The sequence below is a fragment of the Pseudoliparis swirei genome, chromosome 20 (genome assembly GCF_029220125.1).
Source record: "Pseudoliparis swirei isolate HS2019 ecotype Mariana Trench chromosome 20, NWPU_hadal_v1, whole genome shotgun sequence".
In the NCBI taxonomy this organism is placed as follows: Eukaryota; Metazoa; Chordata; class Actinopteri; order Perciformes; family Liparidae; genus Pseudoliparis; species Pseudoliparis swirei.
The window spans coordinates 2,023,668-2,036,563 of NC_079407.1; the positions used below are offsets into that span (position 1 = coordinate 2,023,668).

Sequence of the window (12,896 nt, forward strand, 5' to 3'; positions counted from 1 at the left end):
CCGGAAAAGAGGTTGTCCGATTCGTCCGTCTGGGGAAGGCGCTTCCTCTTCTTTCCCCAGCCGCGGATCACAGAGTTGGGGATGTAGCCGTCCGGAGCGATGGGCCATCGCTCCATGTTCACGTCGAGGGTTTTGAGACGTGAAGCGATCTTCATCAGCCGCAGATCAGGACTCCTTCACCCGACGTCTGGACACGTGGAAGAGGAAAGAAGAGTCGGATATTTGGGAAATCACATTTGCCATCTTGCCTGATGAGTTGGATGAGAATACCGCTCTCATGTCTGGACTGTAACTATGAAGCTACACTGCCAGCCGAGTTAGCTTAGCTTAGCGTAGCTTAGCCAGCCCACTTATGTACACATTCAAATCTCATTTAACCAGTAAACAAATCTGAAAAAGGAGACAGAGATTTAGATCAATCTCTACCACAGACTGTAAATAAGAGGTGGCGGTGTCGTCAGTTTGAACACGCATACACATGCCCTGCTTTATGGTCTGTAACATGTGTATGTGTACAGTTTATATATATTTATGTTTATATATATATATTATATATACACATATGTCTATATATATATATATATAGACATGTATATAAATACATATATATATGTATAAACATATATATATACATACAACTATATATATACATATATAAACATATGTATACATACTTTGTTATACTTTTCTGAACTTTTGTATTCTTTACAGATGATATCGTTTCTCTAGATTTACCAAACAATCCTCTCATCTTAAAAAAACACCTAAAGCACGACAATAATAAACATCCACCTCCCGTTGAATAATAAAAGCACATTTAGTAAGTCCAGTAACTCACCAGCAGGAACTCCCTCTTCCTGCAGGGCTTCGGCTGTGATCCGTTTGTATCATTCAAATTTAAACATTGTCTTTTGAATTCAAACAACTAATGTGCAGACAGGAACCACAACAGTGTCAACAAAACCAGGAGACGGATTAATCTGTGTATGTAATGAGTGTTAAACAGGATCAATTACAAAACAGGAGCTATAAACAGTTGCTTTTAATTTGTGTACAAAGATTACAATAATGATGCAAAAATATTCACATGTAGAAAAGGAAGAAAATAATTTCTTTATCGTTTTGATACGTTTGAAACAAAGTCGGTAAGACATCCATCCGGGTTGATTTGGATATATATATATATATATAAATATATGCACATATACATATATACTTGTATTAGTGGCGGGAGGCTCAATCACCATCGTGTTGATTTCCACTTACACACACATATGAAATCTTCAAGCTTTAATTCATAAATGTAATAAATCTTATATAAATCTTATAAAATCTTCTTTTAATGATCCGATAGATGTGATTATTCAAAACCACACAAACTTTCACCAAATATATATTTATTAAACCCCTGGTTGTTTATGATTCATGGATTTTTTTTCTCAATTTGAATGCCTCATAACCGACTAATGAGACGACAATGACGTCACACTGTGACCAACCTTAACCCATGACCCACAGCTTGACCTCCAGGAGCCTCCACCGAGGCGCGAGCTCAGCGCCGGCCGCCGGTGGACGGGTCGTAGGGCGCGATGATGCAGAACACACAGCCGGCCTCCTGGAAAGCCTGCCTCATTTCCACCTAGTGGCCACAAAGCAGACTGCAGGTCAGGTCTCACCGGAGAACCGACGACCTGTGGTTGTTTTAATACTTATCTGTTATACTTGTTTATTACTTATATGTATTATACTTAAACAGTTGTATTACTTATATTTAGTTATTACTTATATTTATAATATTTGTTTATTACTTATATTTATTATACTTGTTTATTTCTTATATGTATTATACTTAATAATATTTACTGTTTTATTACTTATTTATTCGATTATAACTTAATATACTTATACAGTTTTATTAACTATATTATTATACTTAAACAGTTATACGTTAACAGTTATACTTATATTTAATTATAAAAGCCGTTAAGAAATATGTTTTTTGTTTTTTATTCTGCAAAAATTCGGCAGGAACGAACGCAGAAAATAAGTCGATGTATTTAAAAAGTCACAATGTGAAGATGAAGGTGAAGAGGCTCACCAGTCTGGCTTCATCCAGGCAGAGGCCCACCACCGCCCCCCCGCTGCCCGGGAGCTTCACCGCCGAGCCAAACTGCCAATGAAAACAGAGAAGAGTGAAACCCATTGAGTACGTCACGGGAGCCCTGAGAGGTACTTATACACACTCTGTGTATTAATACATATTAAATATTTATATTAAAACTGACGTCAATTAGATATATAGTCTATGTTTCTGACGGAGAACTAAAGCCGTAATCTAGGTTCTCTAGACTCCATGAAGTCCCGTGGCTTCATGGAGTCCTGTGTCATGGAGTCTGGTGGCTTAAATGAATCTGGTGTCTAAAACTGGTATTGATGTTTTGAGGTGGACTATCCCTTTAAGGACGTACCTGCTTCGCCAGCTGAACCATCTTGAGATTCCCAGGACCCAGACACTCATCTGTGTAGACGGACCTGTGGGGAACGCGGTTACTTCAGCTGCGAGTGTAACACCAGCGCCTCGCATCAAACATATGTGTGTATATATATATATATATACATATATATATGTATGTATATATACACATGTGTATGTATATATATATATACAGGGTCTACCTCCGGAGATCAAAGTTCTGGTCCATCAGTTGAGCCAGACGCTGCCAGTCTCTGTCCTGAAGAGCCGCCCTGAGGGGGAGGACATTCTCAACCTTTAACGTCTATCGTCGGCCACCACACAGAGAACAAAAGGTGAGGTATATAATATATTTAGATAATCCCAGGGTAACTGGTGTCTTCACAAAACCTGGACCGCTACTTGTTGCATGAATTCTTCATCGAAGCTCTCAAACCAACCTCGCTTGATCCGTGAGCTCAGCGAAGGTCTTCATGGCCTCGACGACCAGCGGCTCTCCTGTGGAGACACGAGGCAGCGATACAGACCGTTAAGAGGAAGTCCTCACGAAGTCCTCAATAAGTTCTTAAAGTTCTTTAAATCCTTAATAAGTCCTCACAAAGTCTTTAAAGTCCTTATTAAGTCCTTATAGTCCTCAATAAGTCCTCAACAGTTCTTAATAAGTCTGTAAAGTCCTCAAAAAGTGCTTTAAGTTCTTAATAAGTCCTTAATGAAGTTCTTAATAAGTCCTCAATAAGTCCTTAAAGTCCTCAATAAATCCTTTAAAACCTCAATAGGCTAAGTCGTCAATAAGTTGTTAAAGTCGTCAATAAGTTCTTAAATGTGTCAATAAGTTGTAAATACCGTAATAATCTGTCTACTGTATATGTATTACTATATATTATTATTAACCTGGTAAAACCACCTAAAGGAATAAAACCCTTCATTTGAGGACGCACCGTTGAGCCAGCGCTGCCGGACGTTGCTGTGGATGCGTCCAGAATCACTGGGGTCGCTCAGGTAGGCCAGCCAGAAGGGGGGCAGCCCCCCCATGTCCAGAGACAGGTAGTTCCCTGGGACACACACACACACACTTATATACACACACACACACATGTGTTTGTATCAGCGTCTAGAGACAGAAGTAGATTCAGTACCGTAGCCCTGCTCCTCCATCAGCTTCTTGCTGAAGTCCATGTAGACTAAACCCTCGTAGACCTGAGGAGGCAAAGAGGTAACGGGTCACGGAGGTATTTTACTTAAAGAGGTAACGGGTCACGGAGGTATTTTACTTAAAGAGGTAACGGGTCACGGAGGTATTTTATTTAAAGAGGTAACGGGTCACGGAGGTATTTTATTTAAAGAGGTAACGGGTCACGGAGGTAAATTATTTAAAGAGTAAATGGTTCACAGAGGTATATTATTTAAAGAGGTAACGGGTCACGGAGGTATTTTACTTAAAGAGGTAATGGGTCACGGAGGTATTTTACTTCAAGAGGTAACGGGTCACGGAGGTATTTTATATAAAGAGGTAACGGGTCACGGAGGTACAGTATTTTACTTAAAGAGGTAACGGGTCACGGAGGTATTTTATTTAAAGAGGTAACGGGTCACGGAGGTATTTTATATAAAGAGGTAACGGGTCACGGAGGTATTTTACTTAAAGAGGTAACGGGTCACGGAGGTATATTATTTAAAGAGTAAATGGTTCACAGAGGTATATTATTTAAAGAGGTAACGGGTCATGGAGGTATATTATTTAAAGAGGTAACGGGTCACGGAGGTATTTTACTTAAAGAGGTAACGGGTCACGGAGGTATTTTACTTAAAGAGGTAACGGGTCACGAAGGTATATTATTTAAAGAGAAAACGGGTCACGGAGGTATTTTATATAAAGAGGTAACGGGTCACGAAGGTATATTATTTAAAGAGAAAACGGATCACGGAGGTATTTTATATAAAGAGGTAACGGGTCACGGAGGTATATTATTTAAAGAGTAGATGGTTCACAGAGGTATATTATTTAAAGAGGTAACGGGTCACGAAGGTATATTATTTAAAGAGAAAACGGGTCCTGGAGGTGTTTTACTTAAAGGAGGTTCTGTGACCCACCTGGACCACTCGGTCCTGGAGACCAGCCGTGATGAAGAGCTCCTCCGTCTCCACGTTGAGGATGAAGTTGGCTCGGATCGACTTCGGGAGATCCTGGAGTAGAAAACATAAATACGAGAAAAGCCTTTAAATCTTCTATAATATCCTGTTACTGGATCATACAGGACTGTCTCAGAAAATTAGAATATTGTGATGAAGTTCTTTATTTTCTGTAATGCAATTAAAAAAACAAAAATGTCATGCATTCTGGATTCATTACAAATCAACTGAAATATTGCAAGCCTTTTATTCTTTTAATATTGCTGATTATGGCTTACAGCTTAAGAAAACTCTAAAATCCTATCTCATAAAATTTTAATATTTCCTCAGACCAAGTAAAAAAAAAGATTTATAACAGCTGAGTGTTTGTCAAGGCTCAGGAAACCCTTGCAGGTGTTTCGAGTTAATTAGACAATTCAAGTGATTTGTTTAATACCCTACTAGTATACTTTTTCATGATATTCTAATATTTAGAGATAGGATATTTGAGTTTTCTTAAGCTGTAAGCCATAATCAGCAATATTAAAAGAATAAAAGGCTTGCAATTTTTCAGTTGATTTGTAATGAATCCAGAATGCATGACATTTGTTTTTTTAATTGCATTGCAGAAAATAAAGAACTTCATCACAATATTCTAATTTTCTGAGACAGTCCTGTATATCTTTAAACATAAATATATATATATTTGTATATATATATTATTTTTAATCTAAATACATGTATTTTAATATGATATACTGTATATATATAATTTGGTCTTTTTTATATATATTCTTTTTTTTAATATACATTTTTAAATATAAATATACATAAAACATCTGTAATGTATATATATATGAAATATAAATAGATATATTTAAATATATATCTTTTTAAATATAATTTTAAAAAATATATATATACATTTTTTAAATATAAATATATATAATATAAATATATATATATATATTTAAATATAAATATATATTTTTAAGTATATATATTTAAATATTTTCTTTTTTTGAAAATATAAATATATACAGTATATATATATATATATATATATAGAGAGAGATATTTTTAAATATAAATAATTTGGGAGTCCTCACGTCGTCTGTGATGTTGTAGAACTTCATGAGACACTTCAGGGTTGCGGAGACAATGGCGCTGTGAAAGGAAACCGTCGTGAACTGGGAGACGACGACGTTCCCGACAGAAGAGAAACTAACAGAAACGTTTACCTGCTGCCGGCGAGGCCCTGCAATTAAAAAACAAAAACAGACAGAATCATTTCCTGGTCACATGACCTTCTCACGCCGAACCCTGAGACCAGCGGAGTGGTTCCTCACCACCTGCCGAGGAATGTTGGTGTCGTACTTCAGGGTGAAGTTCTGCTTCGTCAACGCCAGGCTGCAAGAAGAGAAGAAGCCTTAAAACTTCCTCGACACGAACAATACGAGTCATCTCAACCAGTCAAAGAAGAACCAGCCACACAAGAGAGATATCCACCGTGGGACAGAAGCAACTTTGCTCACCCTTGTTTGGAGCAGAACTGGTAGAACTTCTTGCAGGTGGCCTGCAGCAACCGCAACCCTCCCAGGTATCTAGGGAGGAAGATGAGGAGGAGGAAGAGGAGGAAGCTTTAGAACCCCACCCCGGTCTGCGTCCCGGCTAACGTTGACGGGGTACGCACCCTTCCTTTCTGCTAATGCAGAACAGATCTTGCAGGCTTCCAAACTCGGTGGGGTCGTTGAGTGGATGAGGGAGCAGAACCTGCAAGGCGACGCGTTGGTTTTACTGAACACATTCATGTTACCAAGAAATAAAAAAGGTGTTTCAGCCGGCGAGCGTTACCAACGTCTGGCTCTCCAGCAGCGTGACCTCGGCCCAGAAGTTACAGATGGACATGGCGATGGTTTTCCCGTTGAAGCCGTCGGACGGGTTCCCCATTAACCCCACCCTGGGGTTGAGGAGCCAATCAAAAGAGTCGTTCGAGAATGTCGGCATCACCGGTTCACCCCCGAGCTCGGCTTGTTCCTCACCTGGCGAACGACCTGCACGTGATGGGTTTGGCGAGAGCGTCTTGCGGCTTGGTGGAGTAGTGAGTGAGCCACCTGGTGTAGTCAGACAGGCCCTGTGACAGTTCAGAAATATAACGACCAAAAAAGGGCTTTTAAATACAAAGTAATGCACTTAAAATCTCGTTTTAATTTTCCTGCCATTTTTTTGAAGCCTCGGAGTTCGGCCATCTTGGTTTCTTTTTAGCAACCAGAGAACAGGAAGTGGTAACGTGTCACAAACGTTTCATTTAAAAAACATCTGCCTGGGGCCGTGGAGTTACCAGAGAAGAGAGTTTACTGGACCCCACATTTCGTTTGGTCTAGTTGCATTGTGGGTAATGTAGGCACCAGAGAGTTTCTGAGGAGACTCTTTTCTTTCCTTTAACATTCTTTGAGAGTCTCGCACTTCTGACGGATGAAAGGTGGAGTTCAGACCTCCATCTCTGGATTTGAAGGCAGTGCTGGAGGAGGAGCAACAACCTGGAGGAGGAAGTGAGGAACGTTACGAACCACTTGTCCAATGAGCTGGAAGCCGGTCGGAAGCTTCATCCCGAACACATCTAGCTTCTTCTCGTTGACGAGCCACTCCTGAAGAGAAATGATGACATCATGATCATGCACCGAGCCCAGGGGACTGGTCTCTGCTGGATCTGGGTCTAGTCCATGGTGGACTGGTCTCTGCTGGATCTGGGTCTAGTCCATGGTGGACTGGTCTCTGCTGGAGTTTGAGCTGAAGGAAGTTCTGGTTGACCTGCTGGACGTCATCTGGTTTCACCAGAACCCGACCCGGTGGCTCAGATGAGAAGCTTTAAGAAGAGCTCTGTAGAACCAGACCCCCTTCTCTCTGGTGGTCTGTTTACTGATGGAGGTCTAGAGAGGACCAGGACTACACTGAGGTCTATAGAGGACCAGGACTACACTGAGGTCTCTAGAGGACCAGGACTACACTGAGGTCTCTAGAGGACCAGGACTACACTGAGGTCTCTAGAGGACCAGGACTACACTGAGGTCTCTAGAGGACCAAGACCACACTGAGGTCTATAGAGGACCAGGACTACACTGAGGTCTCTAGAGGACCAGGACCACACTGAGGTCTATAGAGGACCAGGTCTACACTGAGGTCTCTAGAGGACCAGGACCACACTGAGGTCTCTAGAGGACCAGGACTACACTGAGGTCTATAGAGGACCAGGACTGCACTGAGGTCTCTAGAGGACCAGGACTGAGAACTAGAGGACCAGGACTACACTGAGGTCTCTAGAGGACCAGGACTACACTGAGGTCTATAGAGGACCAGGACTACACTGAGGTCTCTAGAGGACCAGGACTACACTGAGGTCTATAGAGGACCAGGACTACACTGAGGTCTCTAGAGGACCAGGACTACACTGAGGTCTCTAGAGGACCAGGACTACACTGAGGTCTCTAGAGGACCAGGACTACACTGAGGTCTATAGAGGACCAGGACTACACTGAGGTCTCTAGAGGACCAGGACTACAATGAGGTCTCTAGAGGACCAGGACTACACTGAGGTCTATAGAGGACCAGGACTACACTGAGGTCTCTAGAGGACCAGGACTACACTGAGGTCTATAGAGGACCAGGACTACACTGAGGTCTCTAGAGGACCAGGACTACACTGAGGTCTATAGAGGACCAGGACTACACTGAGGTCTCTAGAGGACCAGGACCACACTGAGGTCTCTAGAGGACCAGGACTACACTGAGGTCTATAGAGGACCAGGACTACTCTGAGGTCTCTAGAGGACCAGGACTGAGAACTAGAGGACCAGGACTACACTGAGGTCTCTAGAGGACCAGGACTACACTGAGGTCTATAGAGGACCAGGACTACACTGAGGTCTCTAGAGGACCAGGACTACACTGAGGTCTATAGAGGACCAGGACTACACTGAGGTCTCTAGAGGACCAGGACTACACTGAGGTCTCTAGAGGACCAGGACTACACTGAGGTCTCTAGAGGACCAGGACTACACTGAGGTCTATAGAGGACCAGGACTACACTGAGGTCTCTAGAGGACCAGGACTACAATGAGGTCTCTAGAGGACCAGGACTACACTGAGGTCTATAGAGGACCAGGACTACACTGAGGTCTATAGAGGACCAGGACTACACTGAGGTCTATAGAGGACCAGGACTACACTGAGGTCTCTAGAGGACCAGGACTACACTGAGGTCTATAGAGGACCAGGACTAACATAAGGTATATAGGACAAGGACTACACTGAGGTCTATAGAGGACCAGGACTACACTGAGGTCTCTAGAGGACCAGGACTACAATGAGGTCTCTAGAGGACCAGGACTACACTGAGGTCTATAGAGGACCAGGACTACACTGAGGTCTATAGAGGACCAGGACTACACTGAGGTCTATAGAGGACCAGGACTACACTGAGGTCTCTAGAGGACCAGGACTACACTGAGGTCTATAGAGGACCAGGACTAACATAAGGTATATAGGACAAGGACTAGACTGAGACTGGTTCAGGATCAGATTAAAGTTCCTCACTTTCACTTAAATGATAATTAATCTGCTGAAATAACATTTATTATAGAGCCTACGAACCCAGAACCGACCGAAGGACCGGTCTGTGGCTCGGGTCTGCAGCTTGAGGAAGTCCGGCAGGTGGGTCAGGGTTTCTCTCTGGATGCAGTAAAACACCACGCTGGCGAGCCGGGATGCCGTCAGTCCCTCGTGTGGCTTCTCCAGGAAGCGAGTTATCCTGATTCAGAACAATTGTTTTTTGTAAATTACTGAATAATTTCTAAAAAAAATATTTTTCAATTTATTATTTATCCTTAATCTGCAATTAAAATGTCAAAATGGGCCAAAGGAGTCCCCCCCCTGGTGGTCAGTAGAGAGAATGCAGCTTTGACAAATGAAGCATAGACTTCTATACAACCAGAGGAGTCGCCCCCTGATGGTCAGTAGAGAGAATGCAGCTTTAACACATGAAGTATAGACTTCACTCTTCAGAACCGGAGGTTGCCGCCTGGTTACAGCATGTGGTGCATTCAGGGACTTCAGGTAGAAACCTCCTCTCACCTGTGGGTCTCCCTGCAAACCTCCACGATGCCTCTGGAGCTGCTCTTCTCACTTTCCTCCAGCTCGTAGTAAATCATCAGCTCTCCGGGCTGCGGCACACACACACACACACACACACACACAGAAGGACTCACATCTTCGAACATTTACACAACCTCGACTTATCATGTCCACTAAAATGTAAATCAAAGCGTGGCGGTGAATCACCTCGGACCTGAAGAAGCGGATAACCTGAGCGATGTCAAAGTTCTGGTCCGCACACAACATGTCCCCTGCTACCTGTGAGAGACAGTCAGTCAGTTACACACACACACACACACACACACACACACACACACACACACACACACACACACACACACACACACACACACACACACACACACACACACACACACACACACACACACACACACACACACCGTACCACCATGACGTCGTCCTGCAGCCGGCGGCTGCGGATGGCGAGCTCCAGGTCGGCCACGGCGCCCAGCCGGTCCTCCAGCGTGGTGCTGCCGTCGTTCACCACGTTCTCCAGAGGGAAGTCGTTGGCCGTGGCCCAGCGCTCGAAGTACTTAAACCTGACGAGGAGAACATGTTCTTCATCTTCTGGTGAAGACACTCAAATATTATGAATAATACAATATTATGTGTAATATATCATAGAATATTATTCAGAAGATTATATTACCCCTTGTCCCTTGAAGGAACCATTTATCCCCTGAAGGAACCCCTCCTTGCCCGAAGGAACCCCTCGTTCCCTGAAGGAACCCTTTGTCCCCTAAAGGGACCCTTGCCCCCTGAAGGAACCCCTCGTTCCCTGAAGGAACCCTTTGTCCCCTAAAGGGACCCTTGCCCCCTGAAGGAACCCCTCGTTCCCTGAAGGAACCTCTTGTTTCCTGAAGGAACCCCTTGACCCCTAAAGGAACCCCTTGACCCCTGATGGAAACCCTTGTCCCTTGAAGGAACCCCTTGTTCTCTTGAAGGAACCCCTTGTCCCCTGATGGAAACCCTTGTCCCCTGAAGGAACCCCTTGTCCCTTGAAGGAACCCCTTGTTCTCTTGAAGGAACCCCTTGTCCCTTGAAGGAACCCCTTGTCCCTGAAGGAAACCCTTGTCCCCTGAAGGAACCCCTTGTCCCTTGAAGGAACCCCTTGTCCCCTGAAGGAACCCCTTGTTCCCTGAAGGAACCCCTTGTCCCTTGAAGGAACCCCTTGTTCCTCGCCGTGGACTCACTTGTCTGCGTTGGTGACCAGGTACACTTCAGTGAACAGCTGTCGCCTGCAGAGCAATCAAGAGAGCAGTGATCAGATGATCAGGTGATCAGGTAATCACTTTGTTTATGAAAGGAATCGCCGTGGTTACGCACATTCTGACCGCCTCCCACCAGAAGTCGAGGATCTTCTTGCCCCCGGTGCCGGGCAGCAGCGCCTTGGGCACCCCGGCCAGCTGGCTGTAGAGTCCGGTGTCGTCATTCTGGGAGCGGGGGAGGATATCATGGTGTCATGTGCGTTCATGATTAATATTAATATCTTGATTAATATGTACGTTATCTTCCATCCAGATATCTCATATCTCGATCACGATAAATATCACGGTATTGAACGCTCGTTCCAATTGTCATAACGCAATTCCGACGCTGTTATCGCGATATATAAATGATACAAATTATTATATATATAAACGATAAGACAATTATATATATATTGGGTGATGCATATCGTCGACGACTTTATATACTTTCCACTTTGACTCAGGCAAGTGTTCCTGAACGCATCATGTCCCCTTAATCTGTTACTTTATACTAAAGAAGCTAAAGTTATACCGTTATATTGTTTTTCCTTCATGGTTCTTTGGCACTTGATCAGACCAATAATGCATATATATATATATACACACACATATATACAAATATATAAATACACACATATATATTACTATATATATATAGTTATATATATATAAATATATATACATGTGTGTATTTGTTTATATATATATAGAAACACACATATATATATACACAAATATATTATTATATATATGTATACATATATACATAAATATTACTATATATATAACTATATATATATTACTATATATAGTCATATATAAATGTATATAACTATACATATATATATTACTATATATATATACACACATATTACTATATATATTGTAATATATGTGTATATATATTTATATATAGAAACACATATATATATTATAATATATATATATCATAATAATAATAATATATAAATGTATATATTCAGATTCCTGGTACCTCCATACAGCCAGTAGGGGAACACCATGAACCAAAGATATGAAATGTGATTTTACTGTGAATACGAGAATACCGGGAATACCGGGGGTCGTCGGGTCATAGAAGCCGAACACGTCAGCGGACACCCGCGGTTACGTGAACGTCTCACGAGGTGGTCCAACAGGTAGAAACGGCCCCCGGTAGGTGGCCAGCGGGTAAAGAGACCGACTCCTGAAGGGACCTTTGCACGCTGCATGTTCTCTCCTGCTCCCTCGCTCCCTCGCCCCCTCGCGCCCTCGCTCCCTCCTACCTTGATCTGTGCCTCCAGCACGGTGCCGTGACCGGCGACCAGCAGGATGCAGATCATCGCGACACCTCACGGGCTCCTCGGGCTCCTCTCAGGCGACAGGGACACGGTCCAGCAGAGGAACCGCGGTCACGCGCACAGTCCAGTAAGCAAGGTACGCGCGTGCGCGAGGCTTTACTGTAAGAACTGACTTCAAAATAAGAGCAAACTTCCGGTGGACAATACGCCTTTGAATACATATACAGTAATACATTATAACTAAATGGGTGAGTTAAAAAATCATGAATTAGTAAGTGAAAATAAATAAATAGGAAGGTTGGGTCGTTGTGATTTTGAATTTCAAAATAAAAGCTCTAGAAAATCACATTCATGAGCAAATGTGTCTCTAGTTTCAGATTAGATTTGAAGGAAATGATGCATAGTTACAAACTAATTCCACGTGAGATTAGTAGTAGACCACCTCAAGATGTCCCCCAGAGACAGTCGAGACATTCTGATGTGGAATTAAAGAATAGAGGACCTTGAAAAACCCTTAATCTTCAAATCAGTTCATGAGGCAATTTGTGTCTAATTTGATGTTATTTGATAGAGCATTTACTTTGAAATAAAAAA

At 42.7% G+C, this 12,896-nt stretch overlaps 1 protein-coding gene across 2 annotated transcripts; it reads right to left on the reverse strand.

Annotated features, from left to right (window-relative positions):
- Nucleotides 1–7: 7 nt before the first annotated feature.
- Nucleotides 8–12,622, reverse strand: gkup (glucuronokinase with putative uridyl pyrophosphorylase). 2 transcript variants are annotated; one of them, XR_008834943.1, is made up of 24 exons: nucleotides 12,288–12,622; nucleotides 11,081–11,187; nucleotides 10,948–10,992; nucleotides 10,140–10,293; nucleotides 9,920–9,991; nucleotides 9,713–9,801; nucleotides 9,233–9,389; nucleotides 7,153–7,230; nucleotides 6,625–6,716; nucleotides 6,437–6,542; nucleotides 6,276–6,355; nucleotides 6,118–6,186; nucleotides 5,932–5,992; nucleotides 5,824–5,840; nucleotides 5,692–5,749; nucleotides 4,565–4,657; nucleotides 3,610–3,670; nucleotides 3,412–3,525; nucleotides 2,914–2,971; nucleotides 2,677–2,745; nucleotides 2,469–2,532; nucleotides 2,099–2,170; nucleotides 1,500–1,639; nucleotides 8–187 (listed from the first exon to the last, which is right to left on the reverse strand). XR_008834943.1 is itself a non-coding variant. In XM_056441844.1 (23 exons), exons 1-23 carry the CDS (start codon nucleotides 12,342–12,344, stop codon nucleotides 1,553–1,555), a joined length of 1,860 nt encoding a protein of 619 aa, XP_056297819.1. In that variant the 5' UTR covers nucleotides 12,345–12,620; the 3' UTR covers nucleotides 1,025–1,552. The 2 variants fall into 2 exon arrangements, 1 of the variants encoding a protein (XP_056297819.1); XM_056441844.1 differs by lacking the exon at nucleotides 8–187 and having other exon boundaries at nucleotides 1,025–1,639; nucleotides 12,288–12,620.
- Between the last annotated feature and the right edge of the window lie 274 nt (nucleotides 12,623–12,896).